The sequence below is a fragment of the Pecten maximus genome, chromosome 1 (assembly GCF_902652985.1).
Source record: "Pecten maximus chromosome 1, xPecMax1.1, whole genome shotgun sequence".
In the NCBI taxonomy this organism is placed as follows: domain Eukaryota; kingdom Metazoa; phylum Mollusca; class Bivalvia; order Pectinida; family Pectinidae; genus Pecten; species Pecten maximus.
This window is the reverse complement of record NC_047015.1, coordinates 11524908-11544611: the sequence shown is the minus strand read 5'-3', so window position 1 is coordinate 11544611 and position 19704 is coordinate 11524908. Positions and strand designations below refer to the sequence as shown.

At 36.5% G+C, this 19704-nt stretch overlaps 1 protein-coding gene and 1 long non-coding RNA gene across 3 annotated transcripts in view; one reads left to right on the top strand and one right to left on the bottom strand.

The window, feature by feature from the left end:
• Positions 1–3267, bottom strand: part of LOC117324931 (transmembrane protein 94-like) — a 64639-nt gene extending 61372 nt beyond the window's left edge. Inside the window, exons 1-2 of the mRNA XM_033880776.1 lie at positions 3198–3267; positions 372–653 (exon numbers count right to left, since the gene is read on the bottom strand). Of these exons, the coding sequence (XP_033736667.1) occupies positions 372–595 (224 nt within the window). The 5' untranslated portion in view covers positions 596–653; positions 3198–3267. The remainder of the gene's footprint in view (positions 1–371; positions 654–3197) is intronic.
• A 2372-nt stretch (positions 3268–5639) lies between these two features.
• LOC117324922 lies at positions 5640–16772 on the top strand. Of its 2 annotated transcripts, none has more exons than XR_004532092.1 (4): positions 5640–5678; positions 8809–8855; positions 15031–15151; positions 15819–16772. It is a non-coding gene; the product is annotated as an uncharacterized LOC117324922 (long non-coding RNA). The 2 variants fall into 2 exon arrangements; XR_004532093.1 differs by lacking the exon at positions 5640–5678 and adding an exon at positions 7826–8309.
• The last annotated feature ends 2932 nt before the right edge of the window (positions 16773–19704 follow it).

Sequence of the window (19704 nt, the reverse complement as noted above, 5' to 3'; positions counted from 1 at the left end):
TGTATTCTGGGAGGCAGCGGTATGTTCATGTTTTGTCTTGATCCTTGTGACGGCACGGAACTGTTACTGACTTAAATTCATAGTGTACAATTAAGTGACAGGAATTTGTTCTATAGTTAATGCCTGATAAGTGAATGCACTTAACCATAAACCGTTACCTCGCAAATAAGTAACTATATAATAATTTGTTATTCTTCAAATTATTGTTTGTAATGTGATGATTATAATCATGTGCACATGGGACTTGTACATCAATGTTCCAGTAATTAGTTTGATAATGTTATAACAAGTTTGGACTTTGTCATAGGCAGCATGATTGAATACAGAATTTGAATTAATACAGCAAGCAATACACATGGCAGAAGACATACTTGTCATTGGAAATAATGAATGCAATGAAGAGGGCAATGCAGAGGCCCACAAGGAGCACCAGGCTTGTCCAGTGGAAGGCAGACTTGATGTGGGCATGATGGAACAGAGACAAATAACTCCTCCACTTCTTGCGGTTAGTCTCATCCTCATACTTGTCCACCTCTGCAGCAAGCTCCTCATACAGAACTGACAGTGCTTCCCTTGTTGAGTAACCTTCAGTCATAGTGTCAACACATCCATCATATCCATGTGATGATTTCTTGAACTGATGCTTACTTTATCTAAATAAGAAAAAAATGTTCATCAAATATGGACTAGTAGAGGATAAATTTCCCATACCGTAGATTTCAGACAAATCAATGCAATATTTAATTCCATGTTTATAGTTTGGAATTACACTGAAGTCCATATTATCATATGTGTATTAGCTATATATTCCGGGCCTACAAACACAATAAAAAAGTGTTGTTTTACTTCCTTGTAAAGCAACTTTACATTTCCAATATATCGATGTACGTGTGCATTGACGCACTGCATCCAATATTGAACTGTGCACCTGCTGATTCTGAACAGCTGATGATGAAGTTATATAATTAGGCACCTTTAAAATATTTTACACAAATCATCAATTAATTAACTGATAGTCAAAATTCTTTCAGTTTTGAAAACTCATACTCTTGTCCAGTATATGGGTACTGCATGGATACAAATCAGATGTTTGTTGGATGTGTGGAAGAAACACATGTACTGGGAAAAACAAATAATTGCTGAATGCCATGACAGAATTAAAACACACTACTGTTTCCAATGTAATAATTCACATCTCCATACACTAATTAATGGGTCAAAGAAGTATGCAGGTTCTCTACTCTATATGCAATTGAAAAATGGGAGAAAAACAAGATGTTTCTGTAGAATGCCAGCTAGCTAAAAATAAATTCAGGACTTTAGTTTGATAATCAACTGATCCACTAGTCTGAAGGACTTTGACTATAAAACTGTCTGGTAGTATTAAAGCGGACTACTGGCAGATTTCCGACCTGAGCCAAAAAGCATGCTCCTGTCGTGTCATTAGCCAAATGACAGATTTAGGTCAAATAAAAAATTACTTGAGTTTCAGGTGTCATCCTAGAAAAATGTTGATATTAGGGGATTTTTTTCTTGACTTCATTTTGTTTTTTTTACTAAGCTTATAGAAGGGATGTACATGTATATAAATTCTGACTTTGGATGCTTCTTGATAATTGCAAAAACATTCAAGGGTAGGCACCAATGATACCTTTCAAGTTTCCTGCATTGGACTGAAGACTCCCGAATATTCAATACAAAAATCAAATTCTCCAGTTTGAAATTAATGACCCGTGTGGGTCCCGAATTTTATTAGATTCTCCAGTTTTCTTCTTGGCAATCAAGAAGGCAGGGAAACCTGAAATGCATTTTTTTTTTTTGCCTTAAATATCTAATAGCAACATGATCTATTCATGGTCAATATACACCTTTTACACATGCAGGCTGTGTAGCATAAGCAAAAAAGTTTGGGGAGAAGTCCTGATTTCACTATTATATTATTATAGTGGTTTCCCACTATTTTAGCTATATATAGCTACAGCATATAAACAGTAGCAAATTGAAGCATTTCCGCCAGAAAAGGTGCATGATCCATGTCCTTCCAATTGGTTGCTACGATAACTGTTTAAATATTAACATGTGACCTGTGCGTTTTTCTGTAAAATCATCTTTTTTGTAATAGGATGTTGCAATTTCTGTTTCATTTACTTATTTCTTAATATCCAATTCATCTGAATGTCACAACAATCTGTATATACTTTCTCATAATTTTCCCAATCCAAACAAAACCGCTGCATCTGGAAGTGAAGTAACACAACATTTTTTATTAATTGTTTTCTGACTCGGGAGATAATAACCATCATTCTGATCTATTAAAAGTTACTTCCCTCTGTTCCATTCTGTTAGTATAGAGATATATAGAAAAAGGGCGATTTTATGATGCACAGGTGACATTTAAAATTTATTGTTAGTATATATTGTAACAATCAAGAACATTGATAATGCACCTACCAACCATAATTCTTGCTTTTCGTCACTTATACCTTTCCTGGCGGAAATGCTTCAATTTGCTACAGTTTTTATAGTTATATATAGCTATTATAGAGGAATACCACTATAATAGTGCAATCAGGACTTCTCCTAGTCCAAATTTTCTAACTTGAAAGGCGATATTAACATCAGAACCCTTTGGATTAGATTTCCCCCTGGCCTGATGAAGGCAATCCATGTCATTCTGAAGACCAGAGGTTGATAATTACATGTAAGTCTCTGAGAAGACAGATATACATATTGTATGTATATGTAACTGCTCAAATGCACCATAATACATATACAAGTAAATAGACCAACGTAGTAAAGCAATTGGCCTCGTTGTCGAGACATAATATCTAAGTTTATATGTGCAGTGCGACTGTCAATTTCGCAATTTACTTTCACATTGCAAAATATATTTTTAACATGAATCGCTTAATGATATATATAAACACAGCATCGTATAGTACCATATGTACACTTTCTCAACAAAACTCAAAGACATGTTAATATAACCAAGAGTGCAGATCACCGAACAGCAGAACAGGTAAAATCATAATATCAATATGCAGACGAAAAGAAATCGTCTGTATTGAAATAATCCCATGTTTTGTTCGCATACTGGACACTGGACACATATTTGTATCTAAAATATTGCCTAACGAAACCGACTGAACAAACAACCATTTCTTATTCGACTCAACAATTATCATTTCAACGCTTACCCTGCAAGTTTACAATGTTTTTGATGCTCTGGGGGTAATATTGTCCTTGTATGCCATCTTGTTTTAAAAGCCCCTGTCTAATATATAAAATGTCATTTAATTGGCTCACTTATTAACAATCGACCAATGAAAGTTGCCGGCACATAATCCATTCGATATCTCTCGGGGACAGTCCCCCGGAAGAGTTTATCATAAACTAAACTACGGGGGCCTGGTCGTTTATGCGGACAAACTTTTCAAACATATATTTTGGCTGTTAATACAGGGACATACATGAAACCGAGGGGAATATGGGTGAAAATAATAACCCAGCTCGATGTAGTTTTTCTTGGAACCAGTGATTTATTATAGTAAATCTTTTACCCTGCAACAATACAAAACAAAGACTCATACTACTCTCACACATTACATTATCGATACACACATTACAGATACGGCTGCAGTCTGACAATTAACACTTAACTATAAGATACGTACATTTAACCGGGAATAATATAATAACAAATGATGAATTGGAAATAGAAGATTCTGTATTTCCTTATTTATCAATTACAATATATATAATCAATTACTTTTACAAGGATCTCATTACTTTATCGTACTGAAACGTGTGAATGGTTAAACCCATTCACACACGTACACATTATAATAGGATATTCAGCATGTACATCGACATGGCGAAATATGTATATAAATAATAATCACCTCTGTGTGCCACATACATGTATATATATATTGTATGTACGTCCCTGGCCTTGGAATTCTTTGTCAAGACTCGTCTAAAAACAATATAAAATCACCAGGTCCGTCTTTATTTCATAAACTGTCTAACAGGTTAATTTGTCATATTCTGAACGTCTGCAAAAACTGTCGCTTACAACGTTAGCACACACATCTATAAAATCATCTCCGGAAAATATGACGGAGAAGTCGCAAAATTGTTTTCCGTAAATGTAGGGCCAATCACTCGCGGACATAACTTTAGTACATAAAGGATTCTCAAGATTAGATGTCAGAAAATATTCTTTCACGCAGAGCATTGTGGATATGTGGAATAGTCTCCCATTTGATGTTATAAATGCCATATCAATTAAACAATTCGAATATAAACTTGATGAACATTGAAAAAATCAGCCACAAAAGTACTGTTTCAAAGAGAAATTCAAGCTGTGAACTAAACAATTATTTATTATTTCAATAACGTTATTAGACTCCAGAGACATATATAGAGAGATAAGTAACATCGCTATTTCCCCGTACAAGTGGTGGCTCCCTTTATTCGTGACCACTCAAGCATATCCTTTATCGAGAGCGCCCTGTCCCCTATCAAACACACGCGAGCACAGGTAAATCGGGCTTTGCGCATGTGTGTATCGATGTACTGGAACTTATTCGACATGTTCTGGTTAATCCGCCATTAGGTCAGACCAAAACATCGTCATTTTAAATACACACAAAAAGTACATCGTTTTATTTTGGCCACTACAAAAGTTACCACATTAACCAAAAACTATCAAACTTATGGGATATAGTCTTATTGATCATGCACATTGTTGTCATTTATCCGTATTTTCGAAAATCCATTGGGTCCTATTCGACATGTCCAAGTTTGTAATTAAGCAGCCATTACGTCAGACCAAAACATCGTCAATTTTAAACGCAAACAAAAAGCACATCGTTTTATTTAGGCCACAACAAAAGTTACCACATTAACCAAAAACTATCATACTTATGGGATATAGTCTTATTGATCATGCATATTGTTGTCATTTATCCGTATTTTCGAAAATCCATTGGGTCCTATCGACATGTCCAAGTTTTGTAATTAAGCAGCCATTACGTCAGACCAAAACATCGTCAATTTTAAACGCACACAAAAAGCACATCGTTTTATATAGGCCACTACAAAAGTTACCACATTAACCAAAAACTATCATACTTATGGAATGTGGTCTTGTTTATCATGCACATTGTTGTCATTTATCCGTATTCTATATATGTCTCTGTCTATTCGAGCTGACAGTCAAAGGATGTAAATCCTGTAACATATTTATGTTTGACACAACCATGGGTCTCCAATATGTGATCTGAAATATGCCAGACATAATGTTCCCATTGTTAATACAATGATTTTTAATCCTCAATATAATTATATGGCGCGGGAAGGATGTGAGTGTAAGGAACGAGAACTCTGGTAGAGAATGTTTTTGCCTATTCTGATCAATCTATTAGCCAATCGAAAATAACCTTACATATCTTTGTAAATACTTACATTTTTTTTAAAGCCATCTTATGATGTATACAGGGTCCATGCGACATTGCCTATTATCATGACGAACATAAGTATTAAGAATATTGTGAGCATTTTCATGGCGTTTTTTTCAGTGATTGGTGTTCTGCGTCACTGTGTGCGAACTCAACTGTACGGTTACCGGATGTTGCGATTGCTGAAGCGGTTGAAAATGGCTGCTGATTGCAGAGGTGAGAAGAAATTAACAATTATGTACTGACAAAGAGGGAATTGATACAAAGAATACGTTATGGTACATTTTGTACATGTAAAGATATCAATCTGGCCCGGAGACTATCAACATATCTTTTAACTATAACCAAACTATCGCAAGGATTAAAAATCACTTGCTCCTCATCGAAAATTTCATCTGAAAGATGTTATTATTTTCATTTATATCCTCTCGTTATGTGTTATGTCTTCTATTTTAGTTCTGAAACGAAAGTTTGAACTCCGATTATTCTATATCACCATTCCTACACGATATAATAATATGCAAACTTACATTTTACGAGAAAAAATACACTGAGTTGAATGCGGGAATATGTACGGGTTGTTATGAAAATACTGTAAGGGTTGTAGCGATTTATGAAAAATTAATCGTACGGGTAATTGTGATGGTTATCGATGCATCATAAGTAGTCTGAGCCAGTTGCTATTATTGTGATTTCAAATGTTTGCTGTTTGAAGACGTAATTGAGCACAGTCAAACTTTACATGGACATGAAATGCTTAATTTCAAAACTGCAAAACACTCACCAAAAGGAACAGGGGGGGAAGATAAAAGTAAATAGTGACAGATGATGGCTCCCGTGACAATACTCATGCTATGCGGTATTCCGCCGTGGTGAAACATATTTGGAGAACAGGATTGAAACTGTTCAAAGGGAAATTCCTGAGATTTATGGGAGGTTGGAAGAAACCAGTTCACAAGACGCGAAAATAAATTTTGCTGTTCCACATCATTCATGTTTAGAGGATATTGAGCTGTCACAAAAGCTAAGAAATGTAAAGGCAGGAATATTGCACGAGATGATAGAAATGGCAAAACTGGACAACGTGGAGCATTACAATACATTCAAACTCTGTATCGACGGTAAACAGAATCAACACAGGTGCAATGAATCAGAAAGAAGGTGATGTAAATATATGGGGCTATGAAACAGAACCTACATTTTCACAACGGAAAGATGAACTATGCTAACTGAAACATTTGCAAATGTATTGGAATCACTTGATGCAAGGGGTATGACATACCTTTCCGAACTGTTTTCAGAACAGAAGGAGCAAGTTCGCAAGATTGGTAAGGACATATTGCAAATGTTCAGCAAGCGTGTTTGCAAACTGCGGACTGTAAGGCAAAGGAAGATTGTCACGTTGACAAAGTTAGAAACGGCATGCGCAACACCACTGTTGAAAGAAATGTATACATATGCCATCAGTGCCATCAGAACCCATGTTTACAGATTGAATATGACCATCAGTAGGGTTATAAATGCGTTTGACTGTAACGACATGAAGCACGTTATCAACGTGGGGAAAATTGTAATTTTCCATCCCAAGAGACCTACATTTGCTTGACAGGACCTAATGGAATTAGAAGCGGAGATCTCATAAACCCGCCCTTCATTAAGCAATGAACATATGCCTGGCAAGAGACGTGAACGAACGCCAAAGTGACAGGAAGTACTGACCAAACAGCACTTGGATTCTACGGTTTAAAAAAAGATGAAAGAACATTATGAAAATGTTTTGAACTCAAAAGAAAAACCGGCCCCCGGGGATGAGGCAATGCAAAGGATGGAGTATGGAACGTCAAATGAAATCAATGCCATTGCAACACTGGTATCAAAGGTTTTACCCGTTTTCTTTCCGTCGTTGTCCTATGTAGAAGAAGGATGTGAGATACGTCACTACAAAGATGCTCCCTTTGCTGTTGTGAGTCCAGATGGCAGTGCCAGACAGACAGATGAAATGAAAAGACCACACGAGGAAATAACGCATGCTATTGAAATAAAAATGTCCCTTTCCAGGTCAACTATCCAAACACCAGTTGTTTACTCATTACCACGGTATTACGTCGTTCAAATTCTGTTCGTTTTGCAGAGTTTACTATTTCTATGCTACAACACGGAAAGCACAACGACATTCCTAGCGAAGTTCGATCATGAACTGTTTCGGGACATTTTTGCATTGCTCTAGAGATTGTACGGTCAGGAAAGTTTACCTCCAAAGAAACTACCAGACATTTTCTTGACACGCGGTTGTATTGAATTCTGTTCGCTGTACGTACACTTCCAGGCAAAAATCTTGTTGCATATACATAAATCACAACACACCGTCCAATCACATCGCTATAGACCGTACACAATCCTAGATTTGTTTGTGTTACAACCCGTACATTCGATGCTAACTTTATTTCGATATTTTGCAAAACGTAGTCAAGACAGAATCATGCTGAATGTCATTTTCAATTTAGGAGACGTATATGTTTCTACTCAAACAGGCAGAAAGGTATATATTATCCGTGTTTATCTGTAAAATGTGCAAATTTGATACGACAGTCACATCGACAGCTGATTTCACGCAGAGTTTTGATATAAAAGTATCATTTCCCATGTGTATTTTTAACTTCTAAATCTACATAATATCAAGAGTTTATTTAGGAGACACCGTTACGTTGGGATATGTCCAATACATAATATAACTACCTAATTTCAGCTTTAAAACTTATCTTGCTCTCTGCTTTTTACCTTAACGCCTCGCTTCAGCTATCGCAACATCCGGTAGCCGTACAGTTGAGTTCGCACACAGTGGTCATGGTAAGTTGTATTCACATAAAAACAAAAGCTTCCGGTCAGTAATCAATACCGACTTTTCAATATCCCTCAACATTTTACGTCACGGTAATATGTTTCGTCACGGTAATAGGCATGGATCCTGTACATTGATAAACAAATTTCTAGACTGTGTAGAAATTCTTCCAAAGAACTTGCTGTTTTAAAAAGATTAGGCAACTTTCTCACAAAAAAGGTAATGACCAATTTTCAAGGCTGTTATTTTGTCAAATTTTAATTATTGTCCTCTTGCTTGGCATTTCTGTAGCCTTACAAATACCAGGCAGATGGAAAAATTCCAAGAAAGGGCAATTCGTTTTATTGAAAATGATTTCACATCACCAGTCTCAGATAATTTACTAAAAGATAAACTTGATTTTTTACATGTTACTCGCCTCATGACCATGGCATCAGAGGTTTTTAAAATTTCAAATGGTTGTGCACCTGATTTTGTAGAGACTAAACTGCATTCTTATAATTTCAGAAATGAAAAGACCCTCAAGATGCCGAAAGTCAACACCACTGGATATGGTAAGAAGTCATTCCGTTTTGAGGCCGCCCGGGTGTGGAACAGTCTGCCAAACGACTTGAGAAAAACTACCAGAGTTTCCGCAGATTGTTGCGCACCTGGGATCGTAAACTATATACGTGTGCTATATGTGCGCATGCATAGTCCTTCTGTCACGTCCAGTCCGGTGTGCTTCCTTTTGGTGTCCTGATACTGTGGCCAACCTGTACACATGTTTTAGTTTTGCTTCTTCGTTTGTTTTTACTTTATTTACTTAGCAGCAGCATATTTTCCTAACCAAACTTTTAACAGTATGATTATAGCCATAGTAATTCTATTTCAACCGACTTCATTGTCTCTTGTTTTAATTCACACTATATTAGTGTATATTATTTCAGTTTTTACCCTTTGCTATATTAGCATTGTATGTACATTAGACTCTCATAGTGCTTTTACCTGATCCGTTAGTAATACGTGTGTGATATGCAGGTGTTCAATAATATTTCTATATTATGAAACTTATGAAATTCATATTAGAATCTTTTAAACACTATACTTATTCTGTGATAATTTTAAAACTACTTAATATGCTGCTTTGTTTGTTGTATCTTGTATGCTTGCGTGTAACTCGATTGTTACTTTGCTTTCATATGCCTTCTGTGATTTGTGTATTGTTATCAGTATCGTTTCTTCTGCGATTCCTGTATGCTACATATATATTATCTTAACTAGATAATATTGCATTTCTTAGTACTATGTTTATACTTGTTATTTTATCTCATGTTTGTCGCAAGAATAGTGCTACAGCGCTAATGTTTACTGTTTTAAATATGCGACGTTAAATAAAAATTCTTGTATCCTGTACATACGTGTAATAATATTATTAGGGACAGGCGTCTATAATGTTCTTGTAACTTGTGCCCAATCCTTCTGCTTTTAATGGCAATAAAATACGTTTAAACCACAGGTTCAAGCCTCGTCTGTCAATACATCCAATATATAATCATTGGATGTATTGACAGACGAGGCTTGGACCTGTTTAACTGTTTACATGTATTCTCGCGGTGTTCAACTGAAGTCCGACAAACTGGCGGAGGTAATGCCCGGCAATCGAACTCGTGTTGTGATTGGCTAGATTTCTTTAGCAACCGCGTTGCTAGCAACGACGTGGATGGGTGAATATTGAATCGTGTTCACATCTTCTGCTAGCTAGAAACACTGTGCTGAAATACTGAAGATAAAGTTGTGAAATGGATTAGTCAAGGCTTAGCCGAAATATGAATGTGATTTTAAAAGATAATTTGATTTCAATTTAAATACGTTTAAAACTGAATTATTTTAGGGAAACAAATCTTACCTTTTGATTTCAACGATATCTCTTCGGACCAGAGACGTGATATACACGTCTCTGTTCGGACCGATTGAACCAGGTCCAGCAGGTTGCTATACTCTCTATACTCCCTACATGGATGACGAGATTGTCCAGACGATGTATAGAAGAATCGAGGTAGTCCTGGTCGTTGCAATTGGTTGTGACCAACCTAACAGCAGTCTGGACAATCTGCAATCGGGGCCCAGTTGTTCAAAATGTGATTAGCTTAATCACTTGATAAGTAAAATTCTCATTTCTCCTTTACTTCAAAATCTGTGTATGTATATTCCTTAAATAGGCAGGTAGGAAAAGAGTAGACTGACGAAATTGTTGTAGTTTCATAAAATTTTGTCAAGTTAGTTTTACCAGAAATGATTTGATCAGGATTTTGAAATTGTTGTAAAACTCTGATTAGCCTAATCACCTTTCGAACAAATTGGCCCAGGTCACACTGACGAAGAAAACGGTCGTGACCGGCCGCCATATTTTCAAGAACATGATTCACTATGCTTTGAAATATAGATTTCCTGATCCGCTAAATAAACTAGTTCCCTATTTGCAAAAGTTGTTTTCATTGGTTGAAGCATTATGAATTATGCCTAGGCAATATTTTATTTTTGCCTAAGCAAAAACATTTAATTATGACATCCTTCCCGCGCCATAAATATATCATTTTTTTTCGTTTGCGATTTCTTTCATTAGTGGAAGAGTTATTCCTCTTGATTAATATGCTTGAAATGATCCTACTGATCAGAAAATATCGTCTGCTTATAGGACGGCACCGCAAGGAATTCTTCGTATATCTAATTGAGGAAGGAACAAATCAGGGGGTCGAACCTATTTACTTTGCTAATTAATGTCATATTTTGCTTTGCGAGAACGAAAATGGCTGCACCGATCCACTTCAGAGCACAGAGGTGAGTAAAGAATCCGTTGTAGTCAGATAGCAGGCATGTGACGAAATACGCTTATTGCGAGGATGATCTACGATAATTTCTTTTTCGATTCATATATTCAGGAGAATTATATTTATGTTCTATAAAAAGTTATTGAAAGAAAACCTCGCTTTGTATGGCCGGTGTTCACAATCGTTCAACATTTTTTTTTTTTGCATTTACGTAGACAACCAACGGGTTATTTTTGTGCTTTTTGTATGAAATACATTCAAATTTATCACAATATCAATGGATTCACATGCTGAAGATCATCCTTAACCGAGAAATGTCGTTTTTTGTTATTTTTGGTTGAAGTGTATGCCAATATTGCTTTGTTAACAAAAGTGTATGACTTTTTTTGACATGATAATGGTTTCAGGTAATATACTAGTGGAAAAAAAGTTCCTGTGAATCGGGGAAACGCTTATAAAATCAAAAATTCTTGATATATTTGGTTGAAATTTTGCATGTTACTTTATTCATTTTATCACAACAAAATACTATGGAATTTGAAATTGATTTGAATAACAATTCATTTCACATGGGTTCAATTCCATATGGGGACAAAACCAAGTTTACAATGTCAGTATCAAGTGTGTCCACCACTTGCATCCATGCAAGCTTGGCACGGACGTTTCACGGAGCGAACTAACATGCCGAAGAAGTGTTGGGTAATATGGTTCACACTCCTGATCAAGTCTTGGCTTAGTTGATTTAACGCTAGTGGCTGATTAGGCAGTTGACGTAGACGATGTTCTATCGCGTCCCACAGTGCCCGATTGGTGCCAAATCTGGCGAAACGGCCGGCCACGGAAGAACATTGATGTTCTGTTGGTTTAAGTAGTCGATAACAACATGCAACATGCGGACGTGAATTGTCCTGCTGTTACGTCACTCAACGTTGTTGGGCACGAATGAAGGGCACAAAATGTTGTGCAATGATTACATCTCTGTATTGAATTTCAATAAAATTATACCTTGGACTAACACAAGAGGGGTTCTGCCATTGGCAGTGATCCCTCCCCAAGTCATGACACTGCCACCGCCAACAGAACGTCGTCCTACGACGCAGGTATCTCGGAATCTTTCTTCAACACGACGATACATCCTGCTACGGCCGTCACTGCTATCCAAGTGAAATCTTGACTCATCTGTGAATAAAATATCCGTCCATTGGCGTTGGGTGTGTCCAATATGCCTACGACACCACGCTATTTCCAAATATTTATACATAATGACTTGTTTAAAAAGTAAATATGTATATAAAGTCAAGTCTTAACATATCCGGTTTTCAATACTGGAACTCTTTTGCATTATTAAATACCACAAATTATTTTCCTTTCTCTGCGCATGTCAGACTGGTTGATGTTGTTAAAAAATGCGTAATGCAAATAAATCTTTTGAATTTAATTGAAAAAAAAAATCATGTAAAGAAATCACAAGCACAAGTAAACACGACGTGGGTAATTTTGTTAGCTTAGTTTTGTCGCGTGTATGTCGGTCAAACGTTCTTCGGAGCTTATGCTATTTTGTTATTCCTTGTGACTGACATGGATGTAAAGCATGCTTGCATGTTTATAAATGCTGCACAGCAGAATGTTATTCAAATTCCCCCAGGCAAGTGTGACGGCATCAAGAGAGATCGATGTTAACCAACCATAGGCCACATTCAAGAATGACACAGCCAGTTCCACGGGGAACAACTTTCCATCCGACAAGGTATGCAGTAGACCATCAGTAACATGGATGCCAAGAGTACTTCGCAATGTGCTTCGCCGAAAACAAGCCGAAACACAAATGTGAAAATGATCGTCAACACCAACGTCATTGCAAGAGGACATGTAAAGCTGAGTGGGGTTTACTGTAAAGCTGAGTGGGGTTTACTAAACAAATTAACTGTACTGTTCAAGAAGGACTGACATCAGGCAAGATTCTGATGTGGTACATAAATCGCGGCATACTCTTCTTCAGCCGACATAGATAGATAGTTCCTGCATGATACATTGTATGTATGTACTTACACAAGCAGAATACGCCTATCGTTCTTGAATTCAATGCAGGCTACACGTACATTTCCTTTGTCAGTCTCAGTTACCTAGCCCTGTACACCACAATATAGTTACGTTTCTAAAGTGTGTTACACAGTTTGTGGAGGTAGTTGGACATGTTCCATGATAGGCCTAGGCGATTTCGGTGTCACTACCCCCACCATCATTTTGAGAACATGCCTTTATATGGATTCATTCGAGAACAGCGAAGTGTGGACGAATGTTAAATTCTACCTCAAAATCAATAAAACGATGGCTGATTATATGTACATATGTATTAAAAAAATTAACACATTGGACCATTGGAAAGTGAAAACGGAACACAACGGAACAACCAGTCTTATCAACGTAGGAACATAACACTTATCAGATGGATTTTATCTTTTTAGTGATATCGGCCGAAGCTGTAGTCAGGATATTACTTAATACGAATATAGACCTAAAGAATATGATGTGTCCTACGGCTATCTCAAACGGGAATGCAAACTTTAGAATACTTGTATGTTATGATATTGTGTTATTCTTTAAAAAATCAATTTCTAATGTACATGTAACTTATTTGAGAACATTCGTATATTTTCTTTACTCCTGTGATATAGTATAGTTAGCTGTTTTATAATTGCCACTGATTGTCGTACGTTTTATATTGTTGGCGCGTGTCTTACACCATTGGAAATAGGCAGTGTATATGTAGGTGCCGTTAGAGTGATCTCCCTTTAACCACACGCTTTGCATGGCGAAGTTGATCACATTAAATCAATATAACAATTAGACTACAGTAAATAAATCGTAAGTATATTACAAAATAAAAGAAAATAGATAATGTGAAATATCATGTATTCTACATTCATCATAACAATATACTAATGATAAAATGATGAACTAATGTCTTATCTTGATCGAACAAAACAATGTACTTAATGAACGTTACAGTGTTCAAATACAACCATGACGACACTCATCCTACGGTCTGTCTGATTATTATTAAATCGATTTTTATATTATCAGGACAGCTTCACTCCACAATGAAGTTCTGAACGGCTTCCCTCCATAAGTAGCCAGTGTTTACCATAGTTACAGGACCTTGGTTTTATGTTGCTGAAGCAAGGTAGCATGTGTGATATAGGAAACGATTAACCAATATAACAGCCAATTTCTGCTCGGGTTCTTGGGGTATGACATGACAATGGGATATGAATTCGGTTTATATCTTGAAGCTGGTCATTTGTTCTATATTATTTTAAATTTCAGACTAAGAATATGATGTCCATGCCATTTCGTTTTCATGTTAATCATTCGTTATATAAGGTTTTGATCGATCTGCCAACTCTGTCTCCATTCATGGTCATATATCAAACTCCGTCTACTCATATCATTGGAATTGCTGCTTGTCCTGGCGACCGGGCTATTTCGTACATACCACGGTGAATTAAGCATTGCTATCTGACAGATTGTAAAGAAAAGTGTGCAAACTTTAAAACTGAAAAAAAACACCCAACTAAAACACGATTTAACCTCTCATAACAAATCGGCATCCCACGTGTTAGTGTGGAGGTAGTCTGCTCCGAATACTATGGTATTACTAACTATCCATGTCCAATTTCATGATGATAACGGACATGATTCGAAATGAATGGATATGGTCTAATTAGATCTGTATCAAACCATGTCGTTCTCTGTTGTTTTAGTCCGTAATGCTGATCCAAGTTGACGAAGACATTGGGATTATGTTATGGTCGAGATCAGGATGTCTCTATGGGGGAAGGAGGTGGGGGATTCATTTCCTTGTGCTTTATGAAATGAACAGTTTTCGATGTCATCATTTTGTTTTTTTTTCTTTGAGGCGTGACATGGTGACATTGATTTGACCTTAATCTACGTTGCGGGTGACGTCGACGAAGCAGAAGACGCTTAGCATTCCGGAACACCTCTTGTTTTATTGTTAATTTTTCAATGATCTACAGGTAAATCTACATGTCGATTTATCAATGATCTACAGGTAAACCTACATGTCGATTTATCGATTTTGAGATTAAATAACGATTTCGTTTACATGTCGGTATCTTTTTGAATACTTTATGTATAATATTTGTATCGATGTCATGTACTGTGGACGGGTATAGCTCCATCAAATGTAACATAACCCATGCTGGCTAGATAACATGCGTATGTGATAATGATGACGAATCATATACACAAGTATAAATCAGAAGTAATGATAATAAAGCCCGATACCTGATCCATATACCCGTATACTTTGTATCCAGTGTGTCGGACGCTATTATTTACGAGCGACACGTGTTGAGTCATTATAAAGGCTGTATATAAGCCTTATCGTAGTCGCTGTAGTACTACGTGGTACCAATGTGTTATGCTGGCCTGGTCTCCATTTTATGTCCATATGATGTATATTATGACATTCATGGGCCTATGTTGATCTCCATTCATGTGTGATGTGTTGTTGGTAAAGGATCTTCTTAGATGTAAAATGTACTTTACTTGATTAGAGCAAAACGGATTCATTTAGATGACACAGTAAGATAAAATACTGTCATTGATTCGGAGAGGCAAGGCGGAAAATTGCAAAAGCCTGAATGGATAACTTCAAAACCTTAATAACGTTCTTTTCAGGTTGATGAAATAATGTTTGGTGAGCGAGCCCTTGACATGGTTACTCTAACACTGGTTGACTAGCGACAGGTAGGCACAAGACATGGCGTCAGTAGTCACATAGACACGACTAGGCACGGTGATAGTGTATCCACACACATAGCCTAGCTCATCTATCACCACCACCGACACCACATTGTAAGCCCCGACAGGATCAATAACCGGTTCGTTAAAGTTGATAAGATTCGCAAGAATCCAAAGGAAACCACTGAATATCAAATTCAATCAACGCAAAATTTCATTGCTCAATCATAGCGGGAGGGGACGCACAAAGTGTAAGAGCCAAGTATTCACCAACGACCCAAATCTGCCAAAGTCGCTGACACTAAAATAAACAATTTCGCCGACATGAGCTCCGCCTATCGGAGCTGGCAGTTACTATCCACCAATGAGAGAAGTGCTGGCAAGCGACCTTGCAGGACAATGACTGGGTAATTGATATGTAAAGCGAGAAGGTTGTGATCCGTGAGGGTTGTTTGAAATGTGTGTCAGATTAAGCTAATACATCAGTCATGCATATTATGCTCATCTGGATTTCCTCGGAGACGAGAGGCCAATATTTCCTACGTTAAGATGTCAAGCATTCTCAACAAAGGACGTGCAATCCGGATTACTGCATTTGTTCGGGAAACAGACAACGCGAGAAGGCAGGCCAAGTTGGCCTAGCACGTATGTGACTGTGTTATTTATGTATAACGGAAGCCTACATAGCCATTGTTGTTTGTGCCTTCTTACTAATGTATATTGTACTGGCTGCAAGAGGGTTTTCCTTTTCCTCGCCTCTTCGAATTTACAGCCACGACTTAGTTCTTTACGCTTGCCTTGGAATTTAATGATATGCTTGTGAGGGTCGGTGATTACCGCAAGGTGACGCTGTGTACGGGATTTTCCCAGATAAAAGGTACTAAATTCTAATTTTTCTTGTCTTATTCTTAGCAACCATTGATTTAATGGCTTTGTCGTCATGCATAATACGTAAGAAAACACGGGTTACCTTCCTGAATGCCGTACGTACATATTACCGTGGTCGACCTGCCACTTGGATAGACGACTCGTATCCCACTCCGCCTGCACCGTCTATATTTATTGCACTTGTAGTTATAACCCGGAGATCATTCTCGCATTACAAAGGGAAATGTATTGGATTTTCTCCATAATCAGATGATGTAGTGAGTTCACCATCTAATGAAAACGATATCGATCAGGGATGATATGGAAGGTAATGGCGGACCATAGGCCCGTTATCATCCTGCTGACCTAGTTGAACTACTCAGTATATACACACACGTTTGTCCAAACGGGATATAAATGGTTTTTATTCCCATGGCAACTATTGGCATCCTATTTGTTTGTCATGAAATAAACACAGATAAAGAAAGGCGGAAAACCAACACGCACGAAACTTGACAGAACAAAACTGTCGTTTTTAGCAGACTGCCGGCAAAACACTTTGAGATAGGGAAAGCAGCTCTCAAAGGCACGCAACATAGTATGCTTCTCTTGCCGCCATCATGCTAAGTTGTTTTCATGAAACGTGAGAAAAAAATGGCACTTTGTTTTTGAGGCGGTTGTGGAGTATATGAGTGTGTGATCGGGTTCACCTCGTTAGGGTGGCTGCCAAGGGCTTGGAGCCTCCTCGGTTCGTGCTATCTCTCTCAGTCAGCTAGGTGGCGGCCAGCTCCACACACAGCTGTGTAGCCCTGGCCACAACACACAACCGCTCACAGCCAAACCACCACCATAAATACAGGCATCTTATATAGGTCAATGGGAAAAATGAAATAGAATTACATTTTTATCAATGGTCCTCTCTTCTTTTTCCGTTCTATTTATTCGGTTCCTAGTCATGCCATAACGTCAAAGTCTGTAAGACTTAAAATGCTTTGTCGACTTCCATTGATTACATCCTCGATATTGTATTGATAACAATACCACTAACCAAACTTAAATAACGTTATTTTAGATTTAATTTATAAATTTACACATTTGGATTTTTTTGAAGGCACAGTTGTGTATATAGATATTAATGACTTTTTTAATGTCTGATTTTCTGTATTTAAAATTACAAAATACTAGCATTATTTTTAACGGGGAATGTGTACGATGATATTGTTAAATATATGTCAATGTTTCTTAAATGTATAAATCCGTATGTTTTTATTTCTGAGACTTGCGGCGTACAATGATGATTCCGTGTTTTCATTGTGTAGACACTTGTCCGTATACTGCACGGCATCATTCTCATACCATTAACTCTATACTTAATTAGAATTTGTATCCCTTGTTTGTTCCACTTCAAAAAGAGGTTCCGTATTATATAGGGGTTATTCTTATTGTTTTTTTTATATCTTTATATATATTATATATATAAATTTATGATAAATCGACACATTTTCCTAAAACAAACACGAATGTGTATTTTCAATTTAGCTTAAATTTAGGAGGTATACGCTCTGTATGATATACATTGTACATATATATATATAATGACAACTATGTGTATACGTCCTTTGTAAATAAAAAAGTTAAGTGGATGAAATGGTATCTTACAGTAGGAAAATAGAGATGAAAAGGTAGTGGTCTACAATTGTTGTCTATAATGAAAATGTAACTCCTAAATTCATCATTTATCTTTTTATTTATTTGTTAGAAATATCAAGTAAATCTAACTTCGCACTATCTATATTTATATATAAAGAAAAACTCGATAACACGTCTTTAGTACTTATGTGGCATCTTTCAGACTGTAATTTATTATTCTTATCATTATTTGGAATAAACAGTGTGCAGAATCGCCATGCGACGAAAATACTAAATACGGGTTGTCGAGGTTTTCTTTTCTTTTACTACTTTGTGCGTAGGGATCATACTTAATCTTATTATATATCTATATACAGGGAGAATATCTATATACATGTATCTATATACAGGGAGAATGTCTAGATACATGTATCTATATACAGGGAGAATATCTAGATACATGTATCTATATACAGGGAGAATATCTATATACATATATCTATATACAGGGAGAATGTCTAGATACATATATCTATATACAGGGAGAATGTATAGATACATGTATCTATATACAGGGAGAATGTCCATGTCACTGTGGAAGATGTCCATTTATTTGCAATTGATGTTATAAGTTTTGTTTGAACTTCAATCTTCAATACAATTAAAACAAAGGAATACTATCCATGATATGCTATTTCATATTTTTATCATGTGTGAATGCAAATGTGCCAAGAGATTTGTGCAAAAAAAATATTTCGTAAAATCAATAGTTAATAGGAATACATTTAAACAGGTACGTAATAGGAATATTAATTACCAAACCAACTGTCCCCGTTATCCGCGTTTCTTTGTACTAAAAGTCATTAATACAACGAATGGTAGGTTAACAAAGAAATAGTCTAACGTTATCCTTAGCTATGTATCGGTAACCTATCTAACGTTATATGTAGCCATGTATCGGTAACTATTCTAAAGTTAGTATGACTGTCGAAAAGACTTTCCAACTAGCCGCTTCAGATAGGATTCAATTCACATTAATAAGATAGTATGTTTATAAGGATTACAGTGATTATAACACATGTGTAATATTAATCAAGGACATGATATATATTATGATCAGATTTACAGGTAAGAAGAAAGAACATGAATCTAATTACATTTCGTTTACTTTAAATTTTCGTAATTATTAACAGAATTACTGAAAATATCGTCCGTATCCTACACTGTATTAAACTGTGAGTTCCTCTCCATTGTAGAACCCATATCTAGTATTTAAATATACAACCCGTCCAGTTATCAATTGCCCAGGAGCGTTTTTATGAATGAA